This window comes from Microtus oregoni, unplaced genomic scaffold (assembly GCF_018167655.1).
Source record: "Microtus oregoni isolate MIOR12 unplaced genomic scaffold, Mior012 000023F_ref0000262, whole genome shotgun sequence".
NCBI classification, from domain to species: domain Eukaryota; kingdom Metazoa; phylum Chordata; class Mammalia; order Rodentia; family Cricetidae; genus Microtus; species Microtus oregoni.
The window spans coordinates 19790916-19803094 of record NW_024543082.1 but is presented as its reverse complement, the minus strand read 5'-3'; the positions used below and the strand labels follow the sequence as shown (position 1 = coordinate 19803094).

General features: G+C 40.8%; 1 protein-coding gene across 4 annotated transcripts in view; it reads right to left on the bottom strand.

Moving 5' to 3' along the window:
• The window catches only part of Gramd1c (GRAM domain containing 1C), an 80034-nt gene that overhangs the window by 4946 nt on the left and 62909 nt on the right, over window positions 1-12179 (bottom strand). For all 4 annotated transcript variants that reach the window (XM_041673403.1, XM_041673404.1, XM_041673406.1 and 1 more), the window contains 5 exons: window positions 6324-6442; window positions 5137-5279; window positions 4022-4125; window positions 2507-2683; window positions 1218-1275 (listed from right to left, as the gene is read on the bottom strand). In XM_041673403.1, coding sequence (XP_041529337.1) covers window positions 1218-1275; window positions 2507-2683; window positions 4022-4125; window positions 5137-5279; window positions 6324-6442 — 601 coding nt within the window. The remainder of the gene's footprint in view (window positions 1-1217; window positions 1276-2506; window positions 2684-4021; window positions 4126-5136; window positions 5280-6323; window positions 6443-12179) is intronic.

Sequence of the window (12179 nt, the reverse complement as noted above, 5' to 3'; positions counted from 1 at the left end):
ACTCCCCCAAGGTCCCCATGCAGCCATGTACAATTAGAGTTCTTAGGTGTGACTTCATGGGTAGGTTCCTATAGTGTACCCCAAAGTTCTGACTAATTGCCTAATAATGTTTTTCATGCTGTGATGCTTAGATCATTCATATGTAGGGTGTGTGCTTTAAGGTTCATCACCAGCTGCTCTTCCAGGGGTTTGGTGTCCAGCACCCACATGGCTGCTCACAATTCTCTGTAACTCCAGGCCCAGGGGATCCAGCACCCTCTTCTGGCCTCCTTAGTTACCAGGCATGCACGTGATGCACAGAAGGACACGCAGGCAAATACCCATACACATAAACATAAACTTTAAAAAATTGTTAAATGTATTAAAAACTCTTGGTCACTATTCAAAGTCTACTGAATCGGCCTTTGAAATCAGGGCTGAAAATCTGCATTTTATCCCACTCTTAACTAATCCCTATTCACATAAACATGGGAACCACTGACCTAGTTAAGCAAAGTAGAAGGATTTTATGTGAATATGACCAACATGTATTTTCTTTAAATTTATGGAACTTCCCATAAAACCCCACAGAGTCCATAGAAATGAGTCAAAATGTTTTTCTTAAAAATGCTTAGTGTATATTTTATATTCCCTTAAATTTTACAATTCTGAAAAATCATACATCAAAAGCTATCACACCCAAACCTGTCAGACTGTTTCTATGAGTCAGCAACAGTCAATAGTGACCATTTCTACCCAGCAAAACACAACAAATGCAGGAGCTGTTGAGATGACACAGTGGTTAAGGACACTGACTGCTCTGTCGAGCACCAGGGTTTCGTTCCCAGCACCCACAGAACAGCTCACAACCGGCTGTAGCTCCAGTTCCAAGGGACCCATGCCCTCTTCTGCCCTCCAAAGGCACTGCACACACAGACACAGAGGAAAAGTACTAATAGACACGAAATAAGAATAAATCCTAAAAAAGAAAAAAAAAGAAAGAGAGAGAGAGAGAGAGAGAGAGAGAGAGAGAGAGAGAGAGCGGGGCTGGAGAGATGGCTAGAGGTAAGAGCACTGGCTGCTCTTCCAGAGATCAATTCCCAGCAACCATATGGTGGCTCACAACCATCTGTAATGAGATCTGGTGCCCTCTTCTGACCTGCAGACATGCATGCAGGCAGAACACTGTATATATAATAAAAAATTTTAAAAAACAAGTAAGTACAATGAATACTCACAAAATACTCATCACCACAATCAGAGCAGTGTCGCAGCTGTCCACGGTCTTTCTCTTTCCTGTAGGCGAAAGTGGGAGTGAGAACTGTGAACACTGCTGAAAGTTAATAATCATCCAAAATCAACCTGAAAAAAATATGTCATTTGTAAAGACAAAATGATTTAGGGTGAAGTCTCTGCACTTTTTATTTTTTAGACTCATGATACCCTGGGTAAAATGTGAAACAAACCTAAAAGGAGATAAGCCATGGCAGTTCTTCAAATTTGAAACATGTTACAAATTAATTTACTATGAAATTAAATAATACATAGCACATGATGTAATGCTAAGAACATTGAGCTTATCTAATATAACGCTATTCTCCTTTAAAAAAAAGTGACCAATCACTGTGACCCAAAAACTTATGTTTCAAAATTAAAAAGCTATTGATGTTAATCAGTGATTGGACACAGTTACACAAACTTAAAAGTCTAATGGGGACATGGTAATGTAGGGGACAGAGGGGCAGACAGCTTCATGGTAATGTAGGGGACAGAGGGGCTGACAGCTTCATGGTAATGTAGGGGACAGAGGGGCTGACAGCTTCATGGTAATGTAAGGGGACAGAGGGGCTGACAGCTTCAGGGCTGTGGAGGGAATAAAGTATAGGGAAAAGTCTGCGAAAACGAAAATCACGTTCCACCTCTGCAGTTTGCCTAGGCTAGCCCCGACAGTACACTCAGAGCTAAACATCAGGTATCTGTACACGTTAAGCAGGAAATAAGTAAGCTGCCCAGAGCTTGGATTTAGTGACTCATTGGTGACAGTAGCCAGCTGGACAGCACAGACAGCTGAAGGGACAGCTCTAAGCAGCCCCAACCAACTACTGTTATGAAGGGATCTGGTACAGTGCCATCAGACTTGAGATTTTATTTAAATATCCTTTTTTTTTTCCTTCCTTTTTGAGGCAGCATTTCAGTATGTAATTCTGGCTGTCCTGGAACTCACGAGGTAGACCAGCTGGCCTCAAACTCACCGAGATCTGCCTGCCTCCGTCTGAGTGCTGGAACTAAAGGCATGGACCAGTACAGTCAGCCTGAAACTTTTAAATGCTCTGTGGACCAAACAAAATACTCTACTGGCCACATGCCTGCCATGTCCCAACTCTTCCTTTAGGCTTCTACATAGCCGTCACTAAGAAACTCAGAGTATATTAAATATTATCCAAAAGGAGAGCAAGGTAGACTTCCTTAAATGACATTCTTCGTGAACAAGAGACACCTCGTGCATCCTGAGGCTAAAATCTTTTACCTGTAACATCCCCTTTGACCTCGAAGCCCACATCTATAGAAGAACGCTGGGAGGGCAGCTTAGGAACTGTTTCTGCTGTTCGATTCAAGGTCCGCCTTCTCCGTCGTAGGCTACTGAGTTTTCCAGGGTCTTCGATGGATTGATTTAACACAGACTCTTCCATTAATAAATCTGATTCTAAGGTGAAAATTTTAAAACAATAGGATAAGGAGGAAGCCTTCTCAGCTGTAAGACCTAGGCTGTGTGTGTGTGTGTGTGTGTGTGTGTGTGTGTGTGTGTCCATGCATGGGTGCATGCACAGGTTTGCTTGTTTGAGCCTTGATAATCTTTTCTAATCATATGTTAGGTTTTACAGACTAGATTCAAACTTTATTCTTAATTAAAAGCTTTGGAGACTACAATGACCCTATAATGAGGCTTCATTATTCTAGGAAGAATGTTTATCAATAAATGATGGGATCATCAGTGGAAACTCACTAGTGCTATATTAAATATTAACATAATGGCTTCAGTTATGGAAACAACAGCTCCACATACTTCCATGAGGTCATTAGAAAGCATTCCAAAATAGAGCCCAGTGTTTCCTAACCCTAAAGCGAAGAGAAACATGTAGACGTTCTAAGGTTTGCAAAGGAACATTCTGGCAAGGGGATCTTCAAACAACCTAAAAATCCCATTTTTTTTTGTCATTTATTTCAACCCTTTCCTTTCTCAGTTTTTCATCCAAATCTCATTATCCAATAGCCAAGCTCATGTTTAAGCTTCATTTTCTCTGTTGCTGATGAGAAGTTTAATAATGAAACAGTCAAAGGGAAAAGAGCTGGAGGACAAATGACCAACAAAATAAACCATGCAGCCTAAGTCGCTCAAGCTGATTGGCCTCAGCTTTTCCTTCAGTAAAATTAATTATGTTCACATATGTGTGGTGTTCCCTCATGGATTTATTAAGAATATCCCAGAACAACAGCGCATTGCTTCTCACATCATCTACCAGTACCCCCTCCACCAAATCCATAGGAACAGAGTGCCATTGCCAAGTGGGCCTACATAAGCCCAGGAAAGCTGCGGCCAAGAAGGCGGGTGTGGGCCTGGGGCTCTGCAGACGTGAGAGAGGGTGAGTGACTCCATAACCAATTTTGTAATCCCAAACTGTGGTCAGCCTCCTGCCTCCTTGCAAAGGCAAGCAGTGTGTGATCTTGAAGAAGTCACTTAACCCTACTTTGATTTCCTCTGTAGTCAAATGGGAAACACCAATCATAGCTACACCTCACAGGGCTTCTGTGAGTATGAAATGCTCACACTGTGATGTACATTTTAATTCTGTGGCGGGCATAAAACAAGCATTAAATAAGCATCGTTAGCAATAATAACTGAGATTTTAAAACCGCACAATTGACAGAGCAAGTGAGGAGCGGAAGCCACTTCCGTGAGCATCATTCCAGCCTTGTCACCTGGACCCTCCGTGTCCTAAACACGCGACCTGGACACAAACAGATGGAGCAAAACTTTACAGACCGAGCTGTTTGAAGTAGCTCTCCAGCGAACTCCAGGAATTCTTCTCAATTAAAGACTTGATAATGCCCCATGGTTGTTTCCTGTATTTCACGTCTGTGGAAACTCTAATAGGATGAGAAGAGACAGACTTTAGCCAGCAGAAGAGACCAGGTGAGTTCAGGGGAGTATGGCCATAGACTACTTTAGCTATCCCACTGCAACAAAACGTAAGGTTACATTCTGTGGAAAGCCAAAAGAATGAAATGTCATTACTATTATAAAATAAAAATTTGTTCTTCTTTTAAAACCATTGTGAGATGCTACTAACCTCATCAAATTATAATATTCTACCCTCACCAAAATAGCAATGAAAGCTTCAATAAATGCTAAGAAATTAAGTCGGCAGTAATGGCATATGCCTTTAATCCCAGCACTTGAGAGGAAGAGGCAGGTGGATCTCTATGAGTTTGAGACCAGCCAAGTCTATTGAGCAAGTTCCAGGACAGCCAGGGCTACACAGAGAAACTCTGCCTTGAAATACAAAAAGGAAGGAAGGAAGGAAGGAAGGAAGGAAGGAAGGAAGGAAGGAAGGAGAGAGGGGGAGAGAGAGAGGGAGAGGAGAGAGGGAGAGAGAAGGAGAGAGGGAAACAGGGAGGGAGAGAGAATTAAATAAATTTCTAAATGCCTGGGAGGGGTCATCAGATCTCTTGATCACACACTAGCTGAAAGTAGTTCTATTCCTTAACTCCGAGCAAAGCCTGTGACGGCCACCGCTCTTCAAGGCCGCAGCATTCTTTACTGCCCACTGCAGCTGAGTCCCTTACTGCTCACCACACCTTCCCGTGGAACTCCTGGCCCCTGTGACCCTTAGACTTGGTCATGTGACTTGTTGTGGCCAGTTCTATGGCTTTTTCTTCCTGTGGCAACTGAAGAACTCTTGTTCTAGACTGTGCAGCCCCAGAATCTCAAAGCTTTTATCAGTTTCAGTCTTAGTGAGGACTTCTACACTTCTGATCACTGCTGGACATGTAAATTAGGCAAGAAGTAAAGTTTTGTTGTGCTTGACTAAGAATTCAAGGCTAATGTTATGCAGCATACTGTGGACTACTTTAAAACATACACTTGCGATTGCTCACCTCAGCCTGCATCTCTGCTTTGCAGATCGGACGATACAGTATCTATTCAGCGTATAGAAGTAGTCGTGGTAGGGAACGTCATGTGTCAGGACTTCTGAATCTACTAAATAAAATTGTGCTTCCCGGCTTTCCTTATACAGTGTCTGCCAAAATAAGATGCAAATGCCTATTTTCAATATTTTTATGTTCTCAGCTATTTAGAACAAATATACTGAAGTTCTTAATGACAAGCTAGGACTGAATGAGAAATAAGTGGCAGAGTCTTCCTGTCTTTATTGGCTATAATGTATTTTAAGTTAAAATTAAATTGACAATTCAAATTCAATTGAATAATGCAAGGGCCACAACTCCCACATTCTCTGAAGTTTAACAGAACCAAATGTCAACGGGGGGGGGGGGGGGATGGGGGGGATAAATGATGCAACTAGACCAAACATCACTTTCCCTGAACAGGACATGGGGAGCTGTCAGGTGAACCTTTCTCATTTTAACAGCCTTCCACCTGTCCTTGAAGGAGGAAAGACTGACTGCTAAACTTATGGAAGATTCTCCTATGCCGAAAGACTGATCTCTTCATATCTGTGACAATCTCTTAAAATGGTGTGTAAGACAGGAAGTCACATTCTCTTTGCCCCAATGGAGAAAACTGCAGCAGCACCCCACCTTCAGGAGTTCATGCACTTCATATCACAAGCCTGCTGCTCAGACTGGCCAAACATGCTCTGCTCTGGGCCAGTACCGCACTAGTCCTGAAGAAGACTATGGGCTTGTACTTAGTTTTTAAAACCCTTGTTTTCCTGTGCGTCACTGCAGTTACCTAGCTCTTTGGCTTCCTCCCTGACATGATCCTATAAATTAGATTTTAGAAGTGTTTGTTTTAAAATTTTCTATTATGGTCAAGCGGTGGTGGCACACGCCTTTAATCCCAGCCCTTGGGAGGCAGAAGCAGGTGGATCTCTGTAAATTCATGGCAAGCCTGGCTGACACAGCAAGTTCTAGGCAGGTGGTCTATTTGACCAGGGGTGGGAGGGTGTGCTTTCTAGGCTTTGAAGCCCTTTCTAACCTGTGACAGTTCATCATCCCTGCCAGGTTTTGGGTGAAATTGTCTCATAAACTGTTGCCTGTGACAGGCCACATCTCTCCTGCTGCAGGCATGACCCCTCCAGAACCCTGAGAGAGTCACTCACCTGCTTCTCTGTGGCAGCAGTGTATTTCCCCGTAAGTGGATTACTGAGGACTATAGTGTAGGTCATGGTTCTCAGCTGATCGCCTCCAGACTCAACTGTCCAGGGTGTAGATACCACATCTAATCAGAGCAAACAGAGAGACTTTAAGATGAACCCAGGGTGCAGTTGGAGAATTATATAAATGTTTACAAGCAGAATCTGTCCAAGTTTTACAACCACATTAGAAAAGGAAGCATCACACACCCAAGAGTTGACCATTCACGACATGCTATAAATATAACAGGCTTAGGTGCTGTGGGACAATGGTCTTGTACTTTGTAAAGATTTGTCAGTGTGTTATTTTAATAAAACACTGATTGGCCAGTAGCCAGGCAGAAAGTATAGATGGGTCAACCAGAACAGGAGAATTCTGGGAAGAGGAAAGGCTCAGTCTGCAGTTGTCACACAGACACAGAGGAAACAAAATGAGAATGCCTCGCTGATAAAAGGTACCAAGCCACATGGCTAACACAGACAAGAATTATGGGCTAATTTAAGATGTAAGAATTAGTTAATAAAAAGCCTGAGCTAATAGGCCAACCAGTTTTAAATAATGTAGACCTCTGTGTGTTTCTTTGGGACTGAATGGCTTGGGACTGGGCAGGACAGAAACCTCTGTCAACATTTAGGCATCATTCATTCAAAAACATATATACACTAAAGCAAAGAAAACTAGCCAACAATTCACAATCCCAGAGAACCTAGACAACAATGAGGACACTAAGAGAGAAATACATAAATCTAATCTACATGGGAAGTAGAAAAAGACAAGATCTCCTGAGTAAATTGGGAGCATGGGGACCATGGGGGAGAGTTGAAAGGGGAGGGGAGCAGAGAAAAATGTATAGCTAAATAAAATCAATAATTAAATAGAAGCCATTTCTTCTTAAAAATGTATACTTAATTTTAAAGAACTTTTTCAGATTATCTGGTCATATATAAGCCTACTCCAAGAAAACACAAATAATCTACTGCTAATCAGAAATAGGATCAGCAGTGATCATTGAATCCTGTTATTGAAAGTCCATACTATTGAAATAAAGCAACCATCAAGATCTATTTTCCCATGCTTGTTACACTTGGATCTTTAGCATGCTACCAACAACGCCTACTGAATCATTATTTGCCAGAATATCCTCTGATAAGCATCATATTGGAAAAGACAGTCCTCAATACTAAAGTAAAGTTCTTTATCAGATAAAACATCAAGAATGAAATTTTGGGCTGGATAGATGGCTCAGAGATTAAGAACACTGACAGTTCTTCCAGAGGTCCTGAGCTCAATTCCCAACAACCACATGGTGGCTCACAACCACCTATGATGAGATCTGTTGCCCCCTTCTGGTGTGCAGTCAAACATGCAGACAGAACACTGTATACATAATAAATAAATGAATAAATAAATCTTGAAAAAAAGGGAATGAAATTATAAGAAAAGAACAACAGACAAAAGGATAGATACATTGTGTCATTTTTATGGAGCTAATGTAAAAATGAAAAAGACAGAAATTGCTGAATACTTTAAGAATCATTTGTTTTTGATAAACACAAACAATTTAAATGGGTGAAACTTCACACCCAACAGGGTGGCTATTATGTAATACTAGAAGTAAGGAGTGTTGATGGCTCTGTGGCATAGCAGTCTCTATGCACTGCTAGTAGGACTGTAAAACGGTACAGTTATAAAATGCAGAATGGCTGAGCCTCAAAAAAATAATAAAGTTACCCTTGGATGTAACAAACTGCCTCTAGACAACTAATATACAGAGAACAGAGTTCAAAGTGAGGACTCAAGGAGGTATCTGCATATTACTGGCCAGAGCAGTGTTTCTTTCAGAGTAGCTAACAGTTATAAACACAGAGTGTCACTAATGGATGAATGCACACACAGAATATGGTATTATATATGCATACATGGATATAATTCTGCCTTTAAAAGAGGTGGGATTCTGCTACATGTCCCTTATGGATGGATGGATTTGAAGACATAATGTTATGTGTAAAACTTCTCAGTAAAAGGCAAATGTTAGAGACTTTCATTTATATGAAGTAGCCTGAGTAGTTAAATTCATAACTATAAAAGATGGAATGGGGTTCCTTAGGGACTAGGGAGGGACAAATGGAGAGCTGTTGTTTATAGGTTCAGAGTTTCTATTTGGGTTAACAACAAAAGTCTGGAGCTGAATTGGTGATGGTCACACAATGAATGTACGGAACGCCTCTGAACTGTGTGTTGAGAAACAGCAAGCTTCATATCATGTGTGTTTCCCAACAACTTTAAAATCTGAGCCCAGGTAAGGTAAATATGGATGTTATTATACCAGTCATGCAGCTTCTCTGAAGGTTTACATTTATCTAAATGAAAAATATTATAAATTGACTTTTTAATTAGAATGATGCTATGCAACTGTAAATAGAAATCAAAGAGACTGCCAATTTAAAAGTTTCTTATTAAAATAAATTAGATCTATGGGGCTGGTGAAATGGCTCAGGAGATATTTTATTTTTTCGCCATGATAAAATACCATGACCCAAAGCCCCCAATAACATACTTCCTCCACCAAGAAGACTATACCACCTAAAATTCTACAGCCTCTGCAAACAGCACCACCAACTGGAGACCTGGTATTCAAATGCCAGTGGGGGGCATTTCTCATTCAAACCATTATAACAGGTAAAGGTACTTGGCATCAACCCTGCTAATCCAAGTTTGATTTTCTGAACCCCCGTGGTAGAAAAAGAAAACTCTCTCTCTCTCTCTCTCTCTCTCTCTCTCTCTCTCTCTCTCTCTCTCTCACACACACACACACACACACAGAGGCACTAGCACGCACACGTATGCATGCACATTGTGAAAAACTAGAAGAAAAAGAAAGAAAGACAACTTTAATTACCAGGTAGAAAGTTCTAAGAATAACTATGGATTTTAGTGACAAGCAAATTATCCTTTGGAGAAAAGCCTCTTGACTCATTCCAGGACTACCCTGTAGTGTGCCTATAACTGCCAGACTTTGAGGAAGCTGGAAGCCTTTGATCCCAAAGCTATTCATGACACCAGAGAGTGGACATAGTCATCCATGATGAAGCCAGATGGGCACTAGACAACAAATGCAGTTGTGCTTCAAGAAGCAAACTCCGCTCCATACCGTCTCTACTGACCAGCGGTGCTTCCTGGACATAAAGAGGACAGCATCCCAGCAACAACCATTGCTTAGCAACTATGGGATGAACCATTCCTGACTCTTCACAAGTATCAAGTCCTCCAGATAGAAGTGAATAGTAAAGTACAAAATGGATTCAAAAGAGATACAGTTAAGTTAAACATGAGCCACTGGGCAGAGGATGACATACACCTCCGAGACATTCCATGTTTTTAATGGAAAATAGAAAATATATTCTCAAAGTCATGAAACACAGGATATAATCACAAAGTTCCATATCAACAGAATCCCTTTGCTACTCTACTGTGGAGAAGAGCATTCATTTTTGGTCCTGGATTCGCTATCATTGATCTTACCTATGAATATATACTTGTGCTTTTGTGGATGATTCAAATAACCTAATGGTTAACAAAAATCCTTAGGTTATAGAATTGATTCACTGACCATGTCAAATGGCTTACCTTGTAAAAATGTCTACTGCTATGGTGTTCTAATTTTATATGGTTGACTTGCAGCATTAAAAAAATATTTGGAACAATTGATATAAATTCATTTTTAAACTTACTATAAACTTATTTGACCTATTTAATGAAGAAGAACTTTTATCACACGAGCAGTGAAATTCTCCTGAGAGTGTTATCAGCTCTATAAAACTATTATCTCATAAGCTATAACTTATAAACATAACTATAAAACATCATATCATAGGTACTGTGATCAAAGGGCACAGCTCCATCATTTTCACATAGGAAGCACAGAGACACTAGTACTCCAACTAAGATGGGAAACTTCTTATCTGCATCTGAAGGCAGCCTTCCCAGGCTTTACCCATCTAACCCTCATCACAGGAACCATGAGCACACTGACTTCCATGTCTCGGTCAAGCAATTACACATCATGCACGCTTTGCATCTAGTTTCTTTTGCTTAACACTGTGTCTGTGAGGCCCACTCACAGTTGTAGGTGGGGGTTCTGTGGGAACCCAAATGTGAGCCTATTCCACCTTGTCTGAAGGTCAAAAAGTTTGAGCTTTTTATAGCTCTTTCAAAGTTGTTGACAGGGCTGGAGAGATGGCTCAGTGGTTAAGAGCATTGCCTGCTCTTCCAAAGGTCCTGAGTTCAATTCCCAGCAACCAACATGGTGGCTCACAACCATCCGTAATGGGGTCTGGTGCCCTCTTCTGGCCTGCAGGCACACACACACAGACAGAACACTCTATACATAATAAATAAATAAATAAATAAATAAATAAATAAATAAATAAAATATTTAAAAAAAAAGTTGTTGACAAGTGTGGCTACAAAACAAGAAATACCGACCTGGGGTGTGGTCACTTGGTGTTCTGGACTTTAAGAGGGCCTGTAGAGGTAGATCTGCTCCACCCTGACCAAAGGTCAGAGAAGTCAAGCTTGCTTCTGCTCCTTCTTTTGAAATGGAGGTTTGACTTAGGGAGTGATTGCCTGCAGGATACTTGATCTAGGGTGTGTTCACTATCCTAAACATCTAATGCTTTGCTCAGGAATTAATGGTCTGATGTCTCAAGTGTGGAAGCAAGTAACTACTTTGGTTGTCCTTTGTGTCATGTTACAGCAGTCTTTTACTTTCTCCCCACCCCCTTCTGTGTTGGAGTATAAAAGAGTATGATAAATAAATGCAGGCAAGTTTCAGCATTCAGGATCCACTGGGTTGGCCTCCCGGTACTATCTTGTGTTTCTGTGTTTCTTTCTTATCTCTATTCCTCCCTACCTAACATTTCTAATCCCCACACCCCTACCCTGGAACAGACAAACCCGCTTGTGGCTAGGATTGCAGCAGAAGTCACCCCAAAAAGGCATTTCAAGACAGAGTTCACTGTTATTTGCATTAGTATATGGAATTCTTTAATGGAAAAATAATATAATTTTGTCACTCTATTAATGATGGATGTTTGAGATCATAAATGATGTTTCCATAATCCCAGTAATTGTCAGAGTACACACACACAATTCTGATGAGGGTGTACTTTAGATGGAAGGACAGAGACACTACAGGCCGTTTGACCAAGTGATTGCTTCAGTGTATACTCCACATGAATCCAGTTGTCACTGGAACCCTTTCCAATAGGGTCCAACTCCACTGAATGGGTACATTGATGAATAACTGCAATTTTTAAAGGGTATGAATATAACCTTAAGTAGCACTTACCTAATTAAACAATTATATTGTTCACATGTGAATTTAACTAAACATTTAAATCATAGTTTTAAAACCAACACTTTAGGGGTTGAAGAGATGGCAGTTAAGAATAGTTAAGAGTGCCAGGTGGGGGTGGTGCACGCCTTTAATCCCAACACTCAGGAGGCAGAGGCAGGCAGATCTCCGTGAGTTTGAGTCCAGCCTGGTCTACAAGAGCTAGTTCCAGGACAGGCTCCAAAGCTACAGAGAAACTCTGTCTCGAAAAACAAAAACAACAACAACAAAAACAAAAACAGTTAAGAACACTGACTGCTCTATCAGAAGACCTGGGTTCAATTCCCAGCACCCACATGGCAGCTTACAACTGTCTGTAACTTCAATTCCTAGGTACCAACACCCTCACACAGATATACATGTAGGCAAAATACCAATGCATATAAAATAAAGATAAATAAATTATTAAAAAAAAGTAAAATCAATA